Genomic DNA, 21,448 nt, shown 5'->3' with positions numbered 1-21,448 from the left:
ACTAAAGAAATTCAAATTACATTAACATTATGGTTTGATAGCTCCATTTAAGTAATGTTAAATAATGTTTACATTCGGGCTAGTGACATCATTATTTTAAATTTATAATCCTTACCCTCTGTTCTAATATTCGTGCAGTATTTAATATTTTTGAACCAGCTGTGTGGAATTATGAAATCAAAATTCATTTGGAAGGTCTATTGGATTAACTCTTTTGAGCCTATATGTAGCTTCACTATTGTCGAGGAGGTTAACAGCCAGGAAATTTGGATGGGTTTCTAATTTTCTTTGGTATTTTTCACTTCGTTTCTTTATTTCTTCTTTAACATAGGGTAATTTCGTATCTTGATGAATTACTTTATTTGTGACAAACCAAGGTGCTTGTAAAATTTTTCTCAGTGTTTTCGATTGAAACCTTTGAACTATTTCTATGTTTGAGTTGGAAGTGGTTCCCCAGAGTTGGATACCGTAGGTCCAAATAGGTTTCAATATAATTTTGTATAAAAGTAATTTATTTTCAACAGATAATTTTGAATTTCGACCAATGAGCCAATTTAGTTTGTTTGTTTTTAAATTTAAATGAAGTCGTTTGTTCCAAATGTGTGAATGCCATGTAAGCCGTTAGTTAAACTTTTTAAAAGTTTTTGTATGTTAGTGCACTTGATGGAGTGTAACTAACCCATGTTAAAATGGTTATTGAATTTACTTATTATTCTAGTATTGAATAGATTGTAAATAAATACTTGTTAAAAAAAAAAAATTCATTTGACAGTTCTGCTTGTTTACATTTTTAAACTTTGTAGGTTTGTTCTTTGTTACCATGGATACCATCAATCAATATTTACGTTTAAATCTCTCACTTCAAATTTTTGAAAGCCCACGGGGCAGAGCCCTAGGATAATATCGAAACGGGAATAGTTCTATATATGTATCCTCGGAGCTGTAGCTTCATTTGTGTGCAATTTGAGCCCAGTCGGTTCAGTAGTTTTTGAGATTACCTCATACAAACACACACACACACACACACGCACACACACACACAGACACCACCTCTTCTTTATCTCTAATATATAAAATTCTCGTGTCACAGTGTTTGTCTGCAAACTCCTCCGGAACGACTTCACCGATCGTTATGAAATTTGGTGTGTAAATTCTGTAGGTATGCGAATCGGACGTAAACTATTTCCCGTTTCGAAATTCTTAAAAGGGCTCCGCCCCAGTGGCTCTGGAGTTTCCCATGTTAACCTTATGAGAAATGGAATTAATGAATCTTAACAGCTGTTTCAATTAAACAAGTTGGTTCTGTTGTATGATGTTCAATAGCATTAAAGTTACAAGGATTACCAACAGGGTGAGTAGCTGTTAATAGCCGAGTTCACACATGCCTCCCCTCCGGTAATTAGTAATTACAATTAGTAATTACAATTAGTTTTTTTTTTTTTGTAATGAGTTTTTTTTTTTTTTGTAATGAGTTTTTTTTTTTTTTTTTTTTGTAATGAGTATTTACAATTAGTTTTTTTTTTTTTGTAATGAGTTTTTTTTTTTTTTTAATGAGTATTTACAATTAGTTTTTTTTTTATGAGTAATGAGTATTTACAATTAGTTTTTTTTTATGAGTAATGAGTATTTACAATTAGTTTTTTTTTTATGAGTTATTAAAATTTTTATATGTAATTAAAATTATTTTTTTCGATAATGTGTAATTAAAATTATTTTTTTCGATAATGTGTAATTACCAATTAATACACATGTTGTAGGTGGCAGAGGGTACTCCTACCCCTTCCTTGATTTTTTAAGTGTAATTATTCTTTACATCTTGAGAAATCATCGTGATGTTGCTTCCCACACACTAATCCCAGGCGGGGGGTACTCATCCCCTCCAGTGTTGTGATCTTCTCACAAAGATAGAAAGGGAGCCTCGACAAGCTCTCCCTTCGCCACCCTCACCACATGTTTCAATATGATTTATGACGTCTAGACACGTGGGTGCGTTGGACTCAACAGAGAGGGTTCATCGCAGACACTATTACATCACTGTCTTAGCTAAGCTGAGACAGTATGGAATAGTTCTAATTATTAGTTTGTTTGTTTGTTTGTTTTTTTTTTTATTTTTTTTTTTATTTTTTATTAATTTACATTATTGAGGAACCAGGAAGTCAAGCATTTAATATATTATATCTAACTTAATCCTACTAATACTAAAGCTATTGGAGTCCTCGGCTTCTTATCTCCGCGTCCAGGTTTACATATCGCTGCAACGCTATCCTTACCGTGTCCTGCGTGTGAGTGTCGCAATATGTCCGTAATTCCCATTCAAAGGCCACATCAGTCATCGCAGACATCAACTGTGATATACTCATTGTCTTCATTAAGGATTGCTCCCATCGTACTTCAACCTCGATGCAGGCTTCGATTAGAGTCATCTCACCAATATCATTGATGACATTGTCTTCAGCCTCCGCCGAAATAGAAGCATCGATTAACTGTTCATCATTAATATCACTTCCAAAGGACATCGTGATGTTTGCTGGAGTGTAGGACGAGAAATGACGCCAAGATGAGAGATCTCCGCTCTCATCCCCTCCCCCTCATCCCCATCAACCCCCCTCTCATCCCCTTCCTTCCAAATAACAAATCCCAGCCCTATATTAAAACATCATTCTGCTTCCATTACTCGTGTAGTGCGGACGGACTAATCACCAACCCACTTCTACAGTCGATAGGTGCATAGCAGCATCGAGATTTTGGATTAACCTCTCAATCATAAAATGTAAGTACATATCATTATGTATACAGTACTATATATTTATTGTTATGTATTTCATATTTAAACAAATGTAAAAAAGAAGTGACTAGAATTACTCCAGGTAATTAAATTTACTAGGAAGAAAAAGAGATAAATATATAACTTAATATCACACTTGGATTAAAAAGTTTGGATTTAATTTATATATATATATATATATATATATATATATATATATATATATATATATATATATATATATATATATATATATATAATGGTAGTAATACTATAAAGTAACAATATTACGAAAATAAATCCAATCTATCGTGAACTTAATATTATACTTGGATTAATAAGTTTAGATTTTAATTAATATAAATAGTTGTAATAGTACTATAAATCAACAATATTACAAAAAGAAATTGACTAAACAGAAGTGCTCTGATCGTAGCAAATAGTGAACGTAGAAAACTAATAAGATCAATTAACTAAAATGTATGAAATTAAAAATATTTCTCTTGGTTGAAAAAAACATTAAAATATTGCATCAAAGGTTTTTAGTATGTATATTAAAAGTATTTATTTATGTTTTCAGATCATGAATAATAACACCGTACGGCGTAGTTTCACTTGTGCCCTCTGCGACAAGGCATTTACGCGGAAGGACAATTTGATGCGACATACTAGAGTCACTCATGGTGGTACAACTGAAGCCTGCTCTACCTGCGGGACAACATTTAGGCGCAACGATGACTTAAAACGTCACATGCTAAGCACACATCGCCAACAGCCACAACAACCGGAGAACCCCGCATTTAGACAGAACATTGCTATTACTACCACAAGTAATCGGCTTGTACCATCATCCAGCGCTCCCGACTTCATCCCAAGACCTGGACCATCGACTGCCCCAGACTACATTCCAAGACCAGGACCATCGACTGCCCCAGACTGTCCGATGATAGCACAACCCACTGTACCTCACCTTATAGGTACGTTTTAAATAATATAATCACCAATAAACTGTACAATCGTTTTAATTAAATATAATTCGATACATAACCTTTAGTATGATAGCAATAGAGTATTGAATTATCTTTGAACTCTATTGTTAAAATACTAGTAGTAATTATATGCTTTATTCATTCATTTTATTTCAATACCAATTATTTCACAGTAAAAATATGAAATATATATTTATCTTTTGTCACTTTCCTTGTAGGCATACTATAACAAATCAATATATCATATTTCATTTTATTTCAAAACCAATACGTTTTACTATTTCACAGTAAAAATATGAAATATATATTTATCTTTTGTCACTTTCCTTGAACAATAACAAAACAATATAGTATATAGTATATAGTATATTCCTTATCATTACACTCTTTTGTTTAAAGTAAAAATATTTTTTTCATTAGGTTTTAGTGTACTTGTTCTTTTCTGCTTACTAGAAACGTCAGCGGGGCCGAGTCATACTCGGTTGTGGTTAATTGGGTTTAATCGTCAAAACAATACCAAAAATAGATATTTTATAATTTACGAAAATAATTTTATTACAAACAATAGACATCCAATCGCTGAAATAACAACAACTATATAACGTAAAAATACTATATGCAATTAAATAAATTGATATAAACTTCTATGATCTTGTTTATGTTTACGAACTACTCACACCGAATTGTTAGGATTAATTTTTTTGTTGGTTTGTTTGATATAGGCTACACATGTGACGGTTGCGGGAAAACATTCTCCAGGAAGAATATCTTACGAACACATGCCCGCTTCAGCTGCAGAATTCATAGATCTGAGACAGCACTCAATCAGCCCTCACCCGCCTCACCATCCATCAACCTGTCATCACCTCAGTCGACTAGTGACGAGGATGATACTAATGACCAGGTCGAGATTCCTGACAATTTGGCTCCACAAGGGTTCGAGGAAATTGAGACGGCGTTCAAAGGTCGGCTTAAAACCTATTGTTTATCCGAACCTGCCGAAAACACCGTATCACTGCTGGAGTTCCTCAATGACATTCGAGATAAGGTAATCACACTCATGCGGACTATATTAAATCACACTCATGCCATTAAGTGTAATATATTTGTAGAATGTGAATTTGTAAATGTTCATGGTGATACATGCAGGCGAGCTTTCAAAACTAAAAATGTACCTTTTTTTCAATCGTCTCACATTGACGAATTAGTGCAAGAGTTTATTCAAAATGTATTACTAGAAAAGGAAACATGTGAAATGAAAGGATCTGGCTGGAGCTTTATCAGGGTTTTGGACATGCAAATCCGTGTAAATGTCTATAGCCCGCTCAAAGGCAGTTCTTTCATTCAACTGCCGCATGATATCACCATTAAAAAAGCAACGGTTAATGTGCTAAACGATGCGGATGAACGTTGTTTTGAATATTCAATACTTTCCAAATATTTTGATAATCATCAACATCAACTAACACCTAACATGTTCACAGCAGAAATTAGAGAAAGAGCAAATTTAAACTTTAATGACTTAATTTTCCCTGTAAGCCTTAACCAAATCCGCACGTTTGAGCGCAATAATCCAGGTGTTAGTGTTAATGTGTATGGTCTGGATAAGAAGAAAAAGAATCATTTCATGGACCCGGACAAACACATTGTCTACCCTCTTCGTGTCGCAGATCGTGAGTTGGTCAATCACTTTGACCTACTCCTTATAACAAATGATGTCACCACCCACTACGTTTGGATCAAGAGCTTTACGAGATTGGTTTCATCCCAGCTGACTCTAAGAGGACATCGCCTTTACATATGTAAGCGCTGTTTTGCACACTTCGATAACCAGCCAACGAAGTTAGGTCTTAGAGGAGAGGAACGTCTTTTGGAGCATCAGCGATATTGTTTTAACAATGCTCCGTTAAGAACTGATCTTGCGGAAGACAAAACAATACATTTTAAAAATTTTGAACGCACTCAACGAAGTCGATTCACCATATACGCTGACTTTGAATGCGCACTCGTACCTCTTGAGCCTGAACAAACAATCGATCCTCCGCCAACTGTTCCACCGCCAGCATGGGATCCCGCATTAGCAAGAGGAGCACGTCGACACCGACCTGGTGAAATGCTCAATGCCAGAAATGTCCATGTACCATATGCATACGCCTATTACATTCGAGATGATAATAGAAATGTAAGTGAAGGTGACACTGATGACAATGACCATACAGCTTTGACGTTCTCCAAATTGCGTCTGTACAGAGGTGAAGACGCCGCCCAGCACTTTATCAAATCGATACGGGATGACGTACAGAAGATTGGTGATATAGTGTATGGGCAACGTCTGCCGAATGACCCTCCACGGTTAACACAGGTGGAAGAGGATTCTTTCCGCGAGCAAACAGTATGCTACATATGCAAGCGAGAATTCACAATACTCGACCCCCGTGTGAAAGATCACCAACATTCTCCTCCCTATACTTACAGAGGAGCAGCTCACCGTTCCTGTAATATCCGCCACAAGGAACAGGACACTATCAACATTTATCTCCACAATTTATCCAATTACGATGCTCACTTTATCATCAGAGAGCTATCCGTTGATAAAGGAAATATAAATGTACTCGCAAATACGGAGGAAAAGTATATCACATTCTCCAAACGATTTAAATATCCGGGAGCAGGTCGGCAAGGTGGTCTCAAACTACAATTTGTGGATTCCTATAGATTAATGTCAAAAGCATTAGGGACATTAGCATCAATCCTGCCGGCCGATAAATTAAAAATTACAAAATCACGCTTCCCCAATCAAGAACAGTTTGATCTGCTTAGGAGGAAAGGGGTATTTCCGTATGAGTACATTTCATCGATGGAGGTGCTCGAAGAAGATGTCCTTCCACCAAAGTGTGTATTTGGAGAAGGAGTGAGTGATGCGGATTACGAGCATGCGCAGCGAGTATGGGAGAAATTTGACTGTACGACCCTCGGACAGTATGCTGATATCTATTTGGCGACTGACGTATTGCTATTAGCAGATGTGTTCGAGGGATTCCGAGAGATGTGTCTAACACATTACGGATTGGACCCAGCGCGTTATTTGACACTACCATCATATGCTTGGGACGTAATGATGTTCAAGACAGATGTTATCCTTGATACCCTACAAGATATTGATATGTATCTGTTTTTTGAGAAGGGTATTCGAGGTGGACTGACCCAATGCGTTACTAGACACGTTGTTGCCAACAATAAGTTTACCAGAATGGAAACAATTGGCAATGACCGAGACGGTCAGAACGCAGCAGCATCAAGTAAATATTGCGATGAAAGAGATGACGATACATTTATAATGTATTATGACGCAAACAACCTTTATGGATGGGCAATGTCGGAACTGCTCCCTCATTCCGAGTTTGAGTGGTTATCACGTCAGGAATGTGACGACTTGGACATTGGAAGAATTCCAACAGATGGTGAATATGGATATGTGCTGGAAGTAGATCTAGAATACCCCAGAGATCCAGCACTGCACGATCGACACAGGGATTTACCATTCTGTCCCGAGATATGCAAAGCGCCGATTAACCAACTCCCATACTCGTTGGAGGAAATTATCAATAGTGGAGCAGGAAAATCGAAGAAACTAATGGCCACACTGATGGATAAGAGGGAATATGTAATTCACTATCGCTACCTACAACAAGCTATAGAGAATGGATTACGTGTAACTCGAATCCACAGAGTGATTCGTTTTAAACAGTCGGCATGGTTGAAACCGTACGTGACTATGAATACCGAACTTAGACAGCGTGCTGCAAATAAATTTGAGGTAGAAATGTTTAAACTTATGGTAAACGCTGTCTACGGTATGAGTCTTCAGAATGTGCGCAAACATCAAGATTTAAAGATTGCATCATCCCGCAAAACATATACAAAGTATGTAGCAAAAGCTAATTTCAATGACCGTATTTGGTTAAATGAGAACCTTGCCATACTGAATATGTCAAAAGTGCGGGTAGTACTGAGCAAACCCGTCTACGCGGGGATGTGCATTCTGGACCACAGTAAGAGGTGGATGTATGGTTTCCACTATGACATGGTAGATAGGTATGGAATCGATAGAATATCGATGATTTACATGGACACCGATGGCTGCCATTATTCAATACGTACTAAGAACGTATACCGCGACATGTTAGAACATTTGGACGACTTTGACACCAGTAACTATCCCCGGAACCACATTTGTTACGACGGAGGAAACGCTAGAGTTCTGGGGAAGTTTAAGGACGAAGCTGCCGGTGTGGCCATTAAAATGTTCATTGGTCTGATGTCGAAGCTGTATTGTTTCACGTATAGCATCTTAACGTGTGCGCCTGAAGGAGACAACGGAGATGGTGCCAACTGTATACCGCCGCCTGTGAAGAGAGCAAAAGGGGTAAATAGAGCAGTAGTGAAGCGTGATCTCACCATAGAAGATTATTTGAATTGTCTGTACAATAAAACTACTAAAAGTACAGACAATCAACGTTTTCAAAGCCGTCACCACATTTTATACACTGTTGTGGTGAAGAAGCGCTCAATGGCACCGTTTGACGACAAACGATACGTAATGCCAGAAGATGGTATCAACACGCTACCTTGGGGACACTATGCAATACCACCATTAAGGGTACCACAGATACTTGAGGGACCTTAACTACTGCCACTGACCCTTTAGTGGATACGATACTCTCCAATTGCGCCACAACCTCTGTCCCCATCATAACTGATATATTATTATTGATTAGTAGACCAAGGTCCGCATGAGTGTGATATTAGGTAGAGTTATTTATTGAACAGTCTTCATTAGTATTAGATTTTGAATACAATTCAAATATGTTTGGATGAATAAATTCTTAAATTTTTTCCACTTTAAAGTCATGTGTAAATATTTCTAGTCACTGACTCCTCAAAAGTATGCATATATTTGTAAATAGTATTTTAGTTAATAAACAGATATATTTATTTCACAAATTCTGATTGTAATTATTTTCCTATCATTCATAGTATAATATTAGACTTTGAACAGCATTCATAGACTCTGAACAGAAATATTTTAATAATAAAGGGGAAAAAATCATTTTGTTTTCACATTTAAATAATCAGAGTCTATGCGCTTTAAACTAAAAATATGATAATAATGATGATGAACACAGGTAATAAAGTATAACAACTGAAAATATTGTTTGACAAAAGGAAAAAGTTTATTGGTAATAAAAAAAAATATATATATTTAAAAATATATATAATTTACAACAGTACAGTGATTAGTTTGTCTTGTGATACATTTGAGTAAAGAGTCTTTTGACGATTCTATCATTACGATCAGTAGTGTGTTCATCAAAGAGTTGAACAAAATCCATCATCTTCATACTGAAGTGTGTGCTGCAATACAGGAAAACCAAACAGTAGTGGGCGCAGACTGAAGACGTATCACCTTGAAGTCGGTATGGATTGTGCAGGTAATGATGAGCGTTGTGTCGCAGGAATGTTTGATATAGTGGTAAGTATGGCGGTTGGCCGTAACTATCAAAATATTCAAGCATCCCTTCTCGATTCAAATAGAAAGCCACCCAGTGAGTCCCACCTTCATTGTGTGGATCAGTGTTTACAATTATTGCAGTGTGTGGTGAGATGCGTCGTGGGATTCTGTCAGCAGCGTAGACTCCGACATTGCGCACAGGAAGTGTGGCTAGATATTTTTCAATCTGTAGCGTGTTCATTCTACAGTATCATAACCAATAGTAGCAGTAGATGCTGTTTTTGTTCTACTGGTAGAGGTGCTAAAACAAGAACAGTAGTAGGATCTCGCATCTCCGCTGGTATCCACACATTCGTCCAAATTTGTTGTCAAATGCAGCCAACCACGTATTGCGACACAGTTGGTGAGCGCACATCGACTGTTTGTAGACTTGTGATTTCGACATCGTAAAACGTTTGTTGACATTAAATTATTGATTGAAGTGATTGATTCGCAACCAATTGCACCGATATCGATTACATTGGTAGTAACAAAGTCCATCACATGATGACGCTTTAAATATTCTTTCTTTTCCAATCCCTTGACATAAACCGTCGGTCTTTTTGATATACAATCAGTCAATTTGTTAAAAAGTTCGTAGTACGCAATATCACCGAACTCCCATCGTAGTCCGTGGCAGTGTTTTGTGAGCCAGTAGCTTTCACGCAGTTTTTCATCTGATAACTCTGATCGATCGTAAGGTGGTTTAGCAATATGATGCATAAGTAGTACGCCGGTGTCGGCTTCCAAGACGCAAACTTCCTTCAGTGTATATTCATTTTGATTGTCCTTGAAACATTGAATGTCCACAATGATGGGTGATGATATATTCAATTTCTTGAATGCTCTGCGTAAACGGTCCATCTCAAACGAATGTTTATTGAAGACTGATCGATTAACCGCCAAAGTCCACAATTACATTGCGCTGTCGATCAATCTCGATAACATTGTCAAACTCGGCATAAACCAAACAGTTGACAGTTTCGGTAAGCGCGTCGTCGAATCCGAGTTCCATTCGAACACTACCGTTACGCACCAGATTCCAATGTGTAGTGTCACTTGCAGATAAATCTGGTGTTAGGTCGAATGCCATCAGAAAGTATCCTTGACCAAAATCTTCCCTACTGATAACAGTGCCGGCATCGCTAAAATGTACACCAGAACCGGAGAACATCGAATGATATGCCATAACATATTTATCCTTTGATTTTTCAAAGTGGGGCTGTAACGGTTTTGATGGAACTTGTTCTCCGTCAACATATAGACAAAAGAAGTTTGTTTTAAAATGTTCGAAGTTGTAGGGATTCTTTTTAAAATCTCCATTGTATGCGGCGTTTGTAACCATTCCCACTATGATGCGTTTCGGCACTTGGCCGAGAAACATATTGTCCAAAGTCTTGTTACGTATTCCAGAGGGTAGTGTGAATGTTTTCAGCTCCACTCGTGTGATTGGATATTTTGCCGTACCAGTCTGGAGTGTTTTACTGTGCGCCAACAGTGCGGTGGGACTTATTTTACATCTTCGAATCCAGAGACTGATATCGACAATATGTACCTTGAATTCACCAGCACTGGCCATAATGGAGAATGCATCTTTTGATCGAATAAATTTAAATCTCAACTCTACGCCATTTAGCATGAACTTATTCTGATTGCAAATATCCACATGCAAATTTCCGAGCATATCAATCTCACGGCTTTTATTAGTTAGTTCCCGTCTCGCTTTGAGCCCTTCATTTTCTTCCGCGCAATCGTTCATGTCAATTCCATCGTCAGTGTACCAAAGACTGCATGTTAGATGTGATTTTCTAGCATCGTATCCATAGTTCATTAACGTTTCAACATACGCTCGATATGCGTATGTGTTGTTTTGGGGAGTAACAAGTTTTTGATTCATAAACATATCAACTTGACTGAATAGTGAGTGTAACCAGTTATTGACCGGCCCAACTGTTTTCGCCTCTTCGTCAGTAGTGACCGCAGTTCCGTTAGATTTAACAATAGACGCGGTCAATTGTATCATTGTTTGTGAAAGGTCAGTGTATTCATCACCATTACCCGGAACTACAAACTCTATTGGCGCATCATCGGTCAATGTGGATATTGGTTTGTACTGGACCCATTTGCCACTTTCAATACTCGTCTGCGTAGGTGGTAAGGAGAATAAATCCAGCTCGGTTTTGACACACTCACATGATTTTTGATGTAGGAACGACATTTTTTTTTTTCCTCCTTCTTTAACTAACTAAAAATATCAATAGACTTCAAATTTTTACTGCGACGAGTACGTTTCTTCGGCAAAGTCACCTTCTTCCTTGGCTCTACTCCTCCTCGTCGTCGTATCCTCCCTACTAGTCTCTTGTGTTTCACTCCTCCAACTCTTCTTCTTCTTCTTGATGTAGACGTCCGCACCCTAAGAAGTTTAGCCAACGACTGTGGTGTAACAGGCTTTCTGCCACGGCCACGCATTGCGCGTTTCGCGTTATTCTTACGCGTTACGCGTCGTTTCCTCGCGCCAATGTCGCCGCCTCCGCCGCCATTAAGCATAATACGTTCTATCTGTTCGTCAGCTTTACGTTTCAACGATCCAGTAAACTCTCTAAGTCGTAAGTTGGCGGCTGATTTTGGATCTGTAATTTTACCACCTGCCAGATCGGTTAGGAATCCAACACTGGATCTTAACGCTTCTTGTCCCACCGATTTTGCTCCGGACTTGATCAGTGGCGCGATAGTGCGAATCATACCGCCCAGAAAACTACCGATTCCATGTCCTCGCTGATATGGTGCACCGTGAAATACTCGATCGATAGCACCGCCAGTCTGTTGTAATTGTTGCCGTCGGTAGTATGCCAAATAGGGATCATTCAGATTGATTATCATTATTGCTGCTGTTGCTGCTGCACTCTCCTAAAATGAAGTTTCACGTACGACGTTCCAAACATGAATGGCAGTTTTTTCCCTGTGTGATCCCTCAAGTCGATTTCCACTGTTTCAAATGTGGATTTCATAACGGGTACATAGTGCGGACTTGTGAATGACACTGAATTGTACGAACCGTACTTGTACGTATCTATATTGATGTTGACTATATTCAATAATGGCGCTGTAGTGTCGCCGATAAATTGTGGCTCTATCAAGTCGCAATACACATAAATGTGCGCTGGAATACCCAATGCGAGGTTTGGTGCTTTAGAACCAATCAATTCGGTAATATTGGGTTTTAATATATTTTTCTCGTCATAATCGAAACCCAACTGCTGTGATAGTTTTTCACTCAGACTCACATTCGATACGTTTTCGTTCATGATCCTGAGTTTAACTCTGTTGATTCTCGTGTCGTATGAAAATTCCATATAATCGTGGATGTCTTCATGTTTGTTTATTGTATTCAATAGATCATCAAGATTCCTATAGTATCCGCCTGTAATTTTAACAGCGAACTGTTCTGTATCACGGATAGTCGATCTCGCTAGTAAACTATCATACTGAAATCGTATTGTTTCGTCATCAACATTGTTTCCATTCACCACAAATGAACAAGGATAGTGAATGTCCACCAAAGTCAACTCCCACTTGCCGTCTAATTGGATGTGTTTGGACAAGTGTGTGGTATAACTGGTCACTGTATTTTGTGGGAAATATTTCATAGAACTATTGCTGGGCAATGTCATAAAAAATTGACTGATACTACTAGACATGCTGTATATCGTGCGCAGCTACCCAAGAGTTAAACTCGTCTCCGTAACCTTCCCACTTCACTAGGTATCGCTTACTGTGTCCTCGACCTTTAGTCTCTATTATTTTATCAATCTTAAACAAGTGATTGTCGGGTAATGTAACTTTTTGTATTTCCTCTTCATAAAACTGTCCATTCAATTCTTCACCATTGAGATCGGTAAGTGTGTACAAAGGTAGTGGCGTAAACACATTCACTCGATGTATCGAAAACACTTCTTTACTCCAGTTTGTCTCGTAGCCTTTGCTAAATCTCCCTTTCTCCCTGGCTATTCGAACTGTATCACCTACTTTTAGTTTTGGTTTCACTCGTCGTGGTATCCTTTTAAACATATGTTTTAATACATTGTAGACGACATGTTTGTCACCACCGTCCACGTCTACAGGGCGTAGTCTATTGCCCAAACTCCTGTGCACACTATTGTTGTACGCATTCACCAATTCATCCAACACATTGATGTAACGATAAGTGTTTTTATGAGTCAAGTATCGCCACATACGAGTCTTCAAGGTCTTATTAACTCTTTCGATCACGCCGCCTTTGATATCAGGATTTTGTGTGGTTACATATTTAATTTTATATTTTTTAAACAATCGTACGGTCTTTCTACCCGTGAATTCACTCCCTTTGTCGGTTTGTAAGCACGTTGGTGTTTTATTTGCTTCTTTGAAAATATCGTCAAAAGCGGTAGCCACCTCAGCACCTTCCTTCTTCTTTAACGGCCTAACATAAAGACGCTTACTAAACACATCAATCACTGACAGTAAGTAGTTAAAACCATCATTGTATTTGCTCAATCCTCGCATATCGTTTAAATCCGCCTGCCATAGTTCATATGGTCGAAACACCATATAAGGATTGCGTTTAAATCGTTTACGGACTGGTTTATGCAAAGTATAAGTGTCTTGTGTTTGTAACCAATCAACTATTTTACGTTTGGAAATATTTTTCTCCCTCGCTCCTCGTACTAACGGAGCTACGCCGCCATACGAGGCAGGATCGTTTGGATTATAATACAACTGTTCCATTGTTTACGGTTCGTACGGTTCCCAATTGTTGAGTGACTGCACAATCGAATCTTGAAGTACCTCTCTTCTCACTGCACGGTGATCAGCGACCTGCCTTTGTGGATACGGAGCGTGACCCACCCGCCTGACATATGCAGACTGTAAACGATCTGGTAATAAATATCTCCTTCGCCCTGTCACTGACAGCGCGGCTGCCCCCCCTCTTGTCCCATCATCAGGCTCATCCATTGTTTCTTCTACCGAGTCATATACTGATTCATCTGTTGCCTCATCAAACGTTAAATAGTCCAACGCTTGTTTGTTATGTATATATTCTTTAGGCACATTCATCAGTTTCAATGCGCTCAATATTTCATTCCATCCTGGCGGTAATGAATGTGCCGCTCGAACTCGTACGATTGCATGTGTCACATCGACTAAATTGGATCCTGGTATTTTGTTACCCTGTATAATCACTTCAAAATTATCATTCCAGCTAATCAAACTGTCGTCGCGTGTTATGAAGCGCAATAAGTTTCGAGCGCTATCCTTATAAGTCTTTGAAAATGTTTCAACAATTTCCTCTATTTGTCCAGGGTAAACACGTCGCTTGTTATGTTCTTGCTGCCCATACTGTCTGTCTCTTTCACCAGCCTCGTTAATCTGATCACCTAGTTTGGTGTTCACAATGGGGATACTAACTGGTTCACGATTACTTGACGCTACGTTTAAAAAACGATGTAACACTTGACTGTACAACTTCCATTTATCACTATCATTGAGTTTTTTATTATTCATTATCTCTTCCATTTCGTCATCCAAACTTTTGTATGAACGTTCAGTTGAAAGTGACTGTTGATTAGCCGGCGATTTTAAACGATCAAATAACTCTTGTGGAACAATGACCATTTTTCGTGCATGCTCCATTGTCGTGTAACTCTGTGTAACTTCACGCACGGTGTCTCAGAATAGAATGACAAATCTTTATATGTATGTAGACGTAGGAGTCACCTGATTAATACAACTTTTAGTTATTTAAAGCTGATTGTACAACTGCTTGCAACACAGTACTTAATAATAATGGGATAATAGTTCCACCTCCTTTTTGTACTAAATATTTGCGTTTTTTATTCCAGCATTCACCTCGTTTTACAATTCGACGAAGAGTAGTCTTGTGTCTTCGCAATTTTTGTTTTATCTTGTCTGATAGAGGAACGTTACCTCGTAACACATTGTAAATACATTCACAAACTGTACGAATAGTACTCAAGTTACACACTTTTAATAGCCCTTTGCGCTCTTTTGGAGTAGCATCTATTAACACTTTGAGAAGCGCTCTGTCCTTCCTCAAGCACGACATGATGATAACTAAATTATTTTGTTTTCCTATTTTGTTTTGGCACATACACAAAATGATTATCATCATCTGGAAATATATTACTCTGTATTCGCATATCGTCAGGTGTTGATTGTTTCAGATCTATCAATAGGTAGCCATGTGGTTTACTTGTTGCATCGGTATACGCATCCTCGATAAACTTTGAGTTTTCTGGATGGATTTGTCTAGCTAAACACTTGATCTGCACCCTATCTCTAGGATTCTTAAAACATACTAAGTAATGCGCATTTAGTGATATGTCTCTCTGGCCACGTCCTTGGTGGAAAATATTTTGAGTTATAAAAAACACACTAATATTCCTATGGTGACAACCTTTTGTAAATAAATCAACCACTATGTTGTTTGTTTCTCGCATCATATCATCTATTACCACAAGTATCGGTTGATTACCGTCAAAGTCTTCCATGTTTGGTAAACCTTCAATGTATTTTATTTTTGAGTTTAATGAATTACCAACTCCTCCTCCACCGCCACTACCATAATGCCAGTATATGCTAGAGAATAATGTGTCACACATTTCTGAAATATTATCAATAAACCTTGAGACAAACACTGATTTACCACTACCTGAAGGCCCCGCCACAATGGCGGAGAATGGGTGTAACCACTTCAAAGTCATACTAACTACTGATACCAATCACTCATTGCTTTAACTATAGTATTACCTTCGGGTATAAGTCAATCATTTTAGTCATGTGTTTATGTTTGCAAATAAATCAAAAATTTATTACTTACAAAAACTATCAAAATCTACATAGGTTATTTTAAGAATATATATACATACATTTTTTTTTTATTTACGTCTTGATGTTTTCTTGCTTTACAATATTTACACAAATTCCAACGGAGTGAATGATGCGCCGGGCCTGGGTGAGCGTTTCACCAAGCGAAGGCGATCTCCGAAACCGTTGTTGTAGCGATCGATGTCGGCATTGCTCACCACATCATTGAAGCGTCTCGGCAGATAGACTCTCAGGTAGTAGTCATCTCCCGTCTGGGCCTCAAGGATGACGATGATTGTCTCGCCGAATGGTGTAACCGCTCTCTCCATCATCGTTATTAGGTATGGAAGCTCATCAATCAAGTCGGTCAGTCTGGTGTATGTAGGCGAGTTGTTCTTGCAGGTGTTCAATGCAGTCTTCAGGTCCATCGGTGTAGCCGCCTCAGTGGTCATCACGTTGTCCATCTCAGCAATGTTGCTCATAGTGTGTGTGTAGTGGAAGCTGACAGTGCTGGTGCTAGTGGTGTGGTGTTGATGAACTGGAGCAGACTGGCATTTGTCTCAGACAGACTGGGGCTTTTTATTCCGATCAGCGGCCATTTTAGTTGGTGGGAGAGTGGGGGGGGGATTAATAATGAACGCAGCTGTTTTAACACACGTGCTAACAAATGTCTAGAAAAAAGAGTTGGTTGTCATATGTGGATAGTTTATGGGCACATGTGTTCATTAATTCCTATAAACATGTCTATTGCTTTTTACGTACCACACGTTTCTTTGGTTTTACATCTAGCTCGTCACTTTTGCATGGTGTAACAGTTTGAGTTAATCCCGTGAGTTTTGGAGCACCAGTTTTTTTATCAACCCACATGTTTTCGATCTTTTCAATTGTTTCATTAACACTCTCTTGCACTGTTTTGTCTTTGTCCAAATATAAACCGCACATGAACTTCATGTCGACACCTTCATACACTTCCATTTTCAATAAAACACTTCCTTTGTTTGCTGGATTTTGCACTGCGTACATATTACCTTTATCCATCCATGATACTATGGGACAATCCGCTGGCGGCTTGGGTACCCATCCTGACTTTTCCATCTTGGTCTTAGCCGGGGAACTCTTCCTTTTCTTCGTACTACTTGTACTGTTTGTGATTGGAGTCTGTTGAACTGCGTTGTCCGTCATACCGTCTATCTCTTGCATAAATGATTGAATGTATTCGTCAATGCTGCAAGAGGGATTCATACTCACACTGTTCGGCTGCTACACTGTGACTGACGTGATATGCAATGAGTTAGGGTTGAGGTGAGCAAGCCACTGCAGGTGTGCCAACAGAATATTTTAATAATTTTTCAAAACATGACTCGTGGTTTAAATTTTGACACTCTCTTATATGTTGTAACCTTAGCAGAATAGGTTTACGTAATAATGTTTCTATCTGTTTTATTCTTAGTTTAAAACGAATACTATCTAAATGTGAGTAGCATCTTCTGTCTTCATAGTCCGCAAAGTAAAATATAGTAACTATTGGACTTGAAAAAAATACACTTTTCTTATAATTTTTCGTCATATGTACGCTATTTTTGTCATTGGTTGATATTAAAGTTTTCCTCGTAGAATGTGACTCTTGCACGTACTATCGCACTTTTAATAAAAAGATTCCAACGTAGATCATTATTGATTCGTTTAGTTTTTTGTAATTTACTCATAGATATATTTATTACCACTCTTGCACTTCCATACATAATTATGTGTGTGTGAAAAATATCACTAGGGGGGGGATATTGCAGCACTACTCCCACTACTTTCTCAGTTGGAAAGAGTGGGGGGCTCATAGTGCTCTTACAGACACGGTCATTCGACATTCCGTCATCAGGCTAGTAACATGTCTCACTTCCCTAGTGACATATCTGACGAACAGTTAGTTTCTGCTTGTAAGGCCGCAGAAGAAAAATTTACCACGGAGGAATATAAACATTTGGATGACGAGTCGTTGGAATGGACCATACGATGGTCAAACACTTCGAGTCAACCTAGAGATGAGGGTGAAGCTCAGCAACTGGAGATCATCAAGCAAAATCTTCGATATATGAGTGCTGAGCTAGAGCGCAGAAGAAAGCTGGAGCGTGAAGAAAACCGCATGATAATGAAGATGACAGATGAAGAGTTTCTGAGATGGTTGAATAGATAGTTAGTTTAAGATTTTGTAATAAAATATTAAATAAATAGTAATAAAAAAATATATTAAATAAATAGTAATAAAAAAAAAACAAACAAAAACAAACAAACATACAAAATAAACTGTTGGTCCACAATCCACAGTGATGCGGAAATAATCTCTCACTAGGAGAGAAGTGGTGTCCCATCGTCCTTCCCTCACCACCTGTTTCAACAGATTAACGATGTCTAGACAGGGTGATTAATGTGTGTGTGGGAAGGAACGATGGGGACACCCCTTCTCTCCTTGTGGTGACTGCCACTATTGCATCACTGTCTTAGCTATGCCAAGACTGTATGGAATAGTTCTAATTATTAGTTTGTTTGTTGTTTTTTGTTGTTTTTTTTGTTGTTTTTTTTATATATATATATTTTTTTTATTATTATTAATTTACAAAACTTAATTCTACTTTAATTACTACTTAAATCTACTCCTCCGTGTCTTCTCTCCGCTGTATAGATGCGATTATTTCTTCCACCATGGGGATAAGGGTTAGTAGGTTACTCAACCTAGCCTCCTCCTCGTCATCCCTAGGTTGAGCTAACCATCCTTCATTTAGTTCGGTTGTTGCCTCCAAATGTATTTGGAGCAACTCCTCCATCGACAGCACATTGATGACGTACTGTTGGTCTTCCCCCTCCTCCTGCTCGACGTTATTATCCTCCAATTCAATCCTCGCTTCGATGACGTCAGCACTCGCGATAACCTCATCATCCGTGATGGATAAATTACGCTCGCCATGCGTCTGCTGAGTCGCCGCGGTCTCCAATTCGGCGTGGTGTCTTGCCACTGCTTCATCAGCGGCAGCGATGAGTTCTTCGTCGGAGAACATGTTGTCTGTGAATGCTTGTAGTGTGGAAGCGCCGTAGCTACTCCCCTACACCAGCGCTCCAAGCGGCAGTGTTATGACACACACACACGCACACACACACACACACACACACACACACACACACACACACACACACACACACACACACACACACACACACACACACACACACACACACACACACACACATACACAGGGAAGGGGAGGAATATCCTCCCCCAGTTAGTTCCTCCCCCATGTGTCAACAGATTGATGAAGTCTAGACATGGGATTAGTGTGTGTGGGAAGCAACATCACAATGATTTCTCATGATGTAAAGAATAATTACACTTAAAAAATTAAGGAAGGGGGAGAAGTACCCTCTGCCACGTACAACATGTGTATTAATTAGTAATTACACATTGTCGAATAAAAAAAAAACTAATTGTAATTACTCATTACAAAAGAACAAATTGTAAATACTTATAACAAAAAAAAAAAAACTAATTGTAAATACTCATTAACAAAACAACTAATTGTAAATACTCATTATCCATAAAAAAAAACTAATTGTAATTACTCATTACCCATAAAAAAAAACTAATTGTAAATACTTTGTAAATACTCATTACAAAAAAAAAAAACTAATTGTAAATACTTTGTAAATACTCATTACAAAAAAAAAAAAAAAAAACTCATTACAAAAAAAAAAAACTAATTGTAATTACTCATTGTAATTACTAATTACCGGAGGGGAGGCATGTGTGAACTCGGCTATTAACAGCTACTAGGGTGCAGCACTATTATTTCTTTTACATTTATGACAACAGCTAATTTGCAACCAAAAGGTGAGTGAGCGTAGCGAACGAACTTCAACCTGGAGGCGAGTTAGCGTAGCGAACGAGCTAACCTGAAGGCAAGTGAGCGCAGCGAACGAGCTCCAACCTAAAGGTGAGTGAGCGTAGCGAACGAGCTCCAACCCAAAGGTGAGTGAGCGTAGCGAACGAACTTCAACCAGGACGTGATAGAGCGATGCGAAGTAGCGAACGAGCTAACCTGAAGGCAAGTGAGCGCAGCGAACGAGCTCCCACCCAAAGGTGAGTGAGCGTAGCGAACGAGCTCCAACCCAAAGGTGAGTGAGCGTAGCGAACGAACTTCAACCAGGACGTGATTGAGCGATGCGAAGTAGCGAACGAGCTAACCTGAAGGCAAATGAGCGCAGCGAACGAGCTCCAACCTAAAGGTGAGTGAGCGTAGCGAACGAGCTCCAACCCAACGGTGAGTGAGCGTAGCGAACGAACTTCAACCAGGACGTGATTGAGCGATGCGAACGAGATCATCTTGGAAATTAAACGTAACGGTACTTTCTTTCCATCGGTCTGTCTTAGGGGAAACCTATAACTTAGGCGATACGAAGTTCGCCGGGTCAGCTAGTAATAGTATAGATTTTTAGAACAGAGCTATTTTTTCGATTAGTAAACCTTCATTCGAGTTTATCATTATCAGCAAGTTTGGTTAGTTTGGTTAGGTTACGCTAGTTTAATTATATTTGATTTAAATTTAACCTACAAGTTATACGTTTTGACAGCGACAGTGATACAGATAACAATTTTCCGCGAACAGTTAGATAAGCTATGCTGATGCGCCGGTATGATTCGGAAGCGTACGACATGGTGCCGTGGTGCCACAGCGCTTCTCTGATCCACGATCCACGATCCTCGGAGTTGCACTGGCAGTCTAGACGCTAGTGAGTCATCAGGGTTCCATATAGTATATTGTTATTGACCTTCACCGAGCTTCATAATTATTTTTACCAACAATTTTAAGTGAAGGAAGAGAACGTTTGTGTAAAGATAGGTATTGCTGTAATTATATTAGATACACGTTGTTCGTAATGAAGGGGAGTAAAAAACACAGAGATGTAATTTTAGACATTTTCGGAGACCTGAATTTACATTTTAATTTAAAACCCTAAGGATTGGTCATGAACTTATTCTAAAACAGAGCGGTACAGTTCTAGCTATTTATAACCTAGAAATAAATCCTTAACAGTTTCGGATTCCACCATTTTGACTACTAATAACTGAACTGCATAAGAGGACTTCATGTGATGGTGAGTATATAAGTGAAACCACAAAATATATACGAAATAATTTATAAATAAAAAACTTTTTTAAAACAAAACGTTTTTAAACGCACTAAAAAGTAGAAAATAATTTATAAATATATTGAGAGTATAAATACTTGTAACATT

At 38.4% G+C, this 21,448-nt stretch overlaps 1 protein-coding gene across 1 annotated transcript; it reads right to left on the bottom strand.

Annotated features, from left to right (window-relative positions):
• Positions 1-10,199: 10,199 nt before the first annotated feature.
• On the bottom strand, positions 10,200-11,522 carry LOC128996271 (uncharacterized protein F54H12.2-like). The gene has a single exon (XM_054421479.1). The coding sequence runs from the start codon at positions 11,520-11,522 to the stop codon at positions 10,200-10,202; it is 1,323 nt and encodes a 440-aa protein (XP_054277454.1).
• Positions 11,523-21,448: the final 9,926 nt, after the last annotated feature.

Source organism: Macrosteles quadrilineatus, unplaced genomic scaffold (genome assembly GCF_028750875.1).
Source record: "Macrosteles quadrilineatus isolate MER2022 unplaced genomic scaffold, UCM_ALF_1.0 Scaffold_1__1_contigs__length_201487025, whole genome shotgun sequence".
Lineage (NCBI taxonomy): Eukaryota > Metazoa > Arthropoda > Insecta > Hemiptera > Cicadellidae > Macrosteles > Macrosteles quadrilineatus.
The sequence above is the reverse complement of the archived record's forward strand: the minus strand, read 5'-3'. Positions and strand labels throughout refer to the sequence as shown.

Bases quoted from the DNA above. Each gene is read 5' to 3' on its own strand.
- LOC128996271 (XM_054421479.1), bottom strand. From the start codon at position 11,522: ATGTCGTTCCTACATCAAAAATCATGTGAGTGTGTCAAAACCGAGCTG.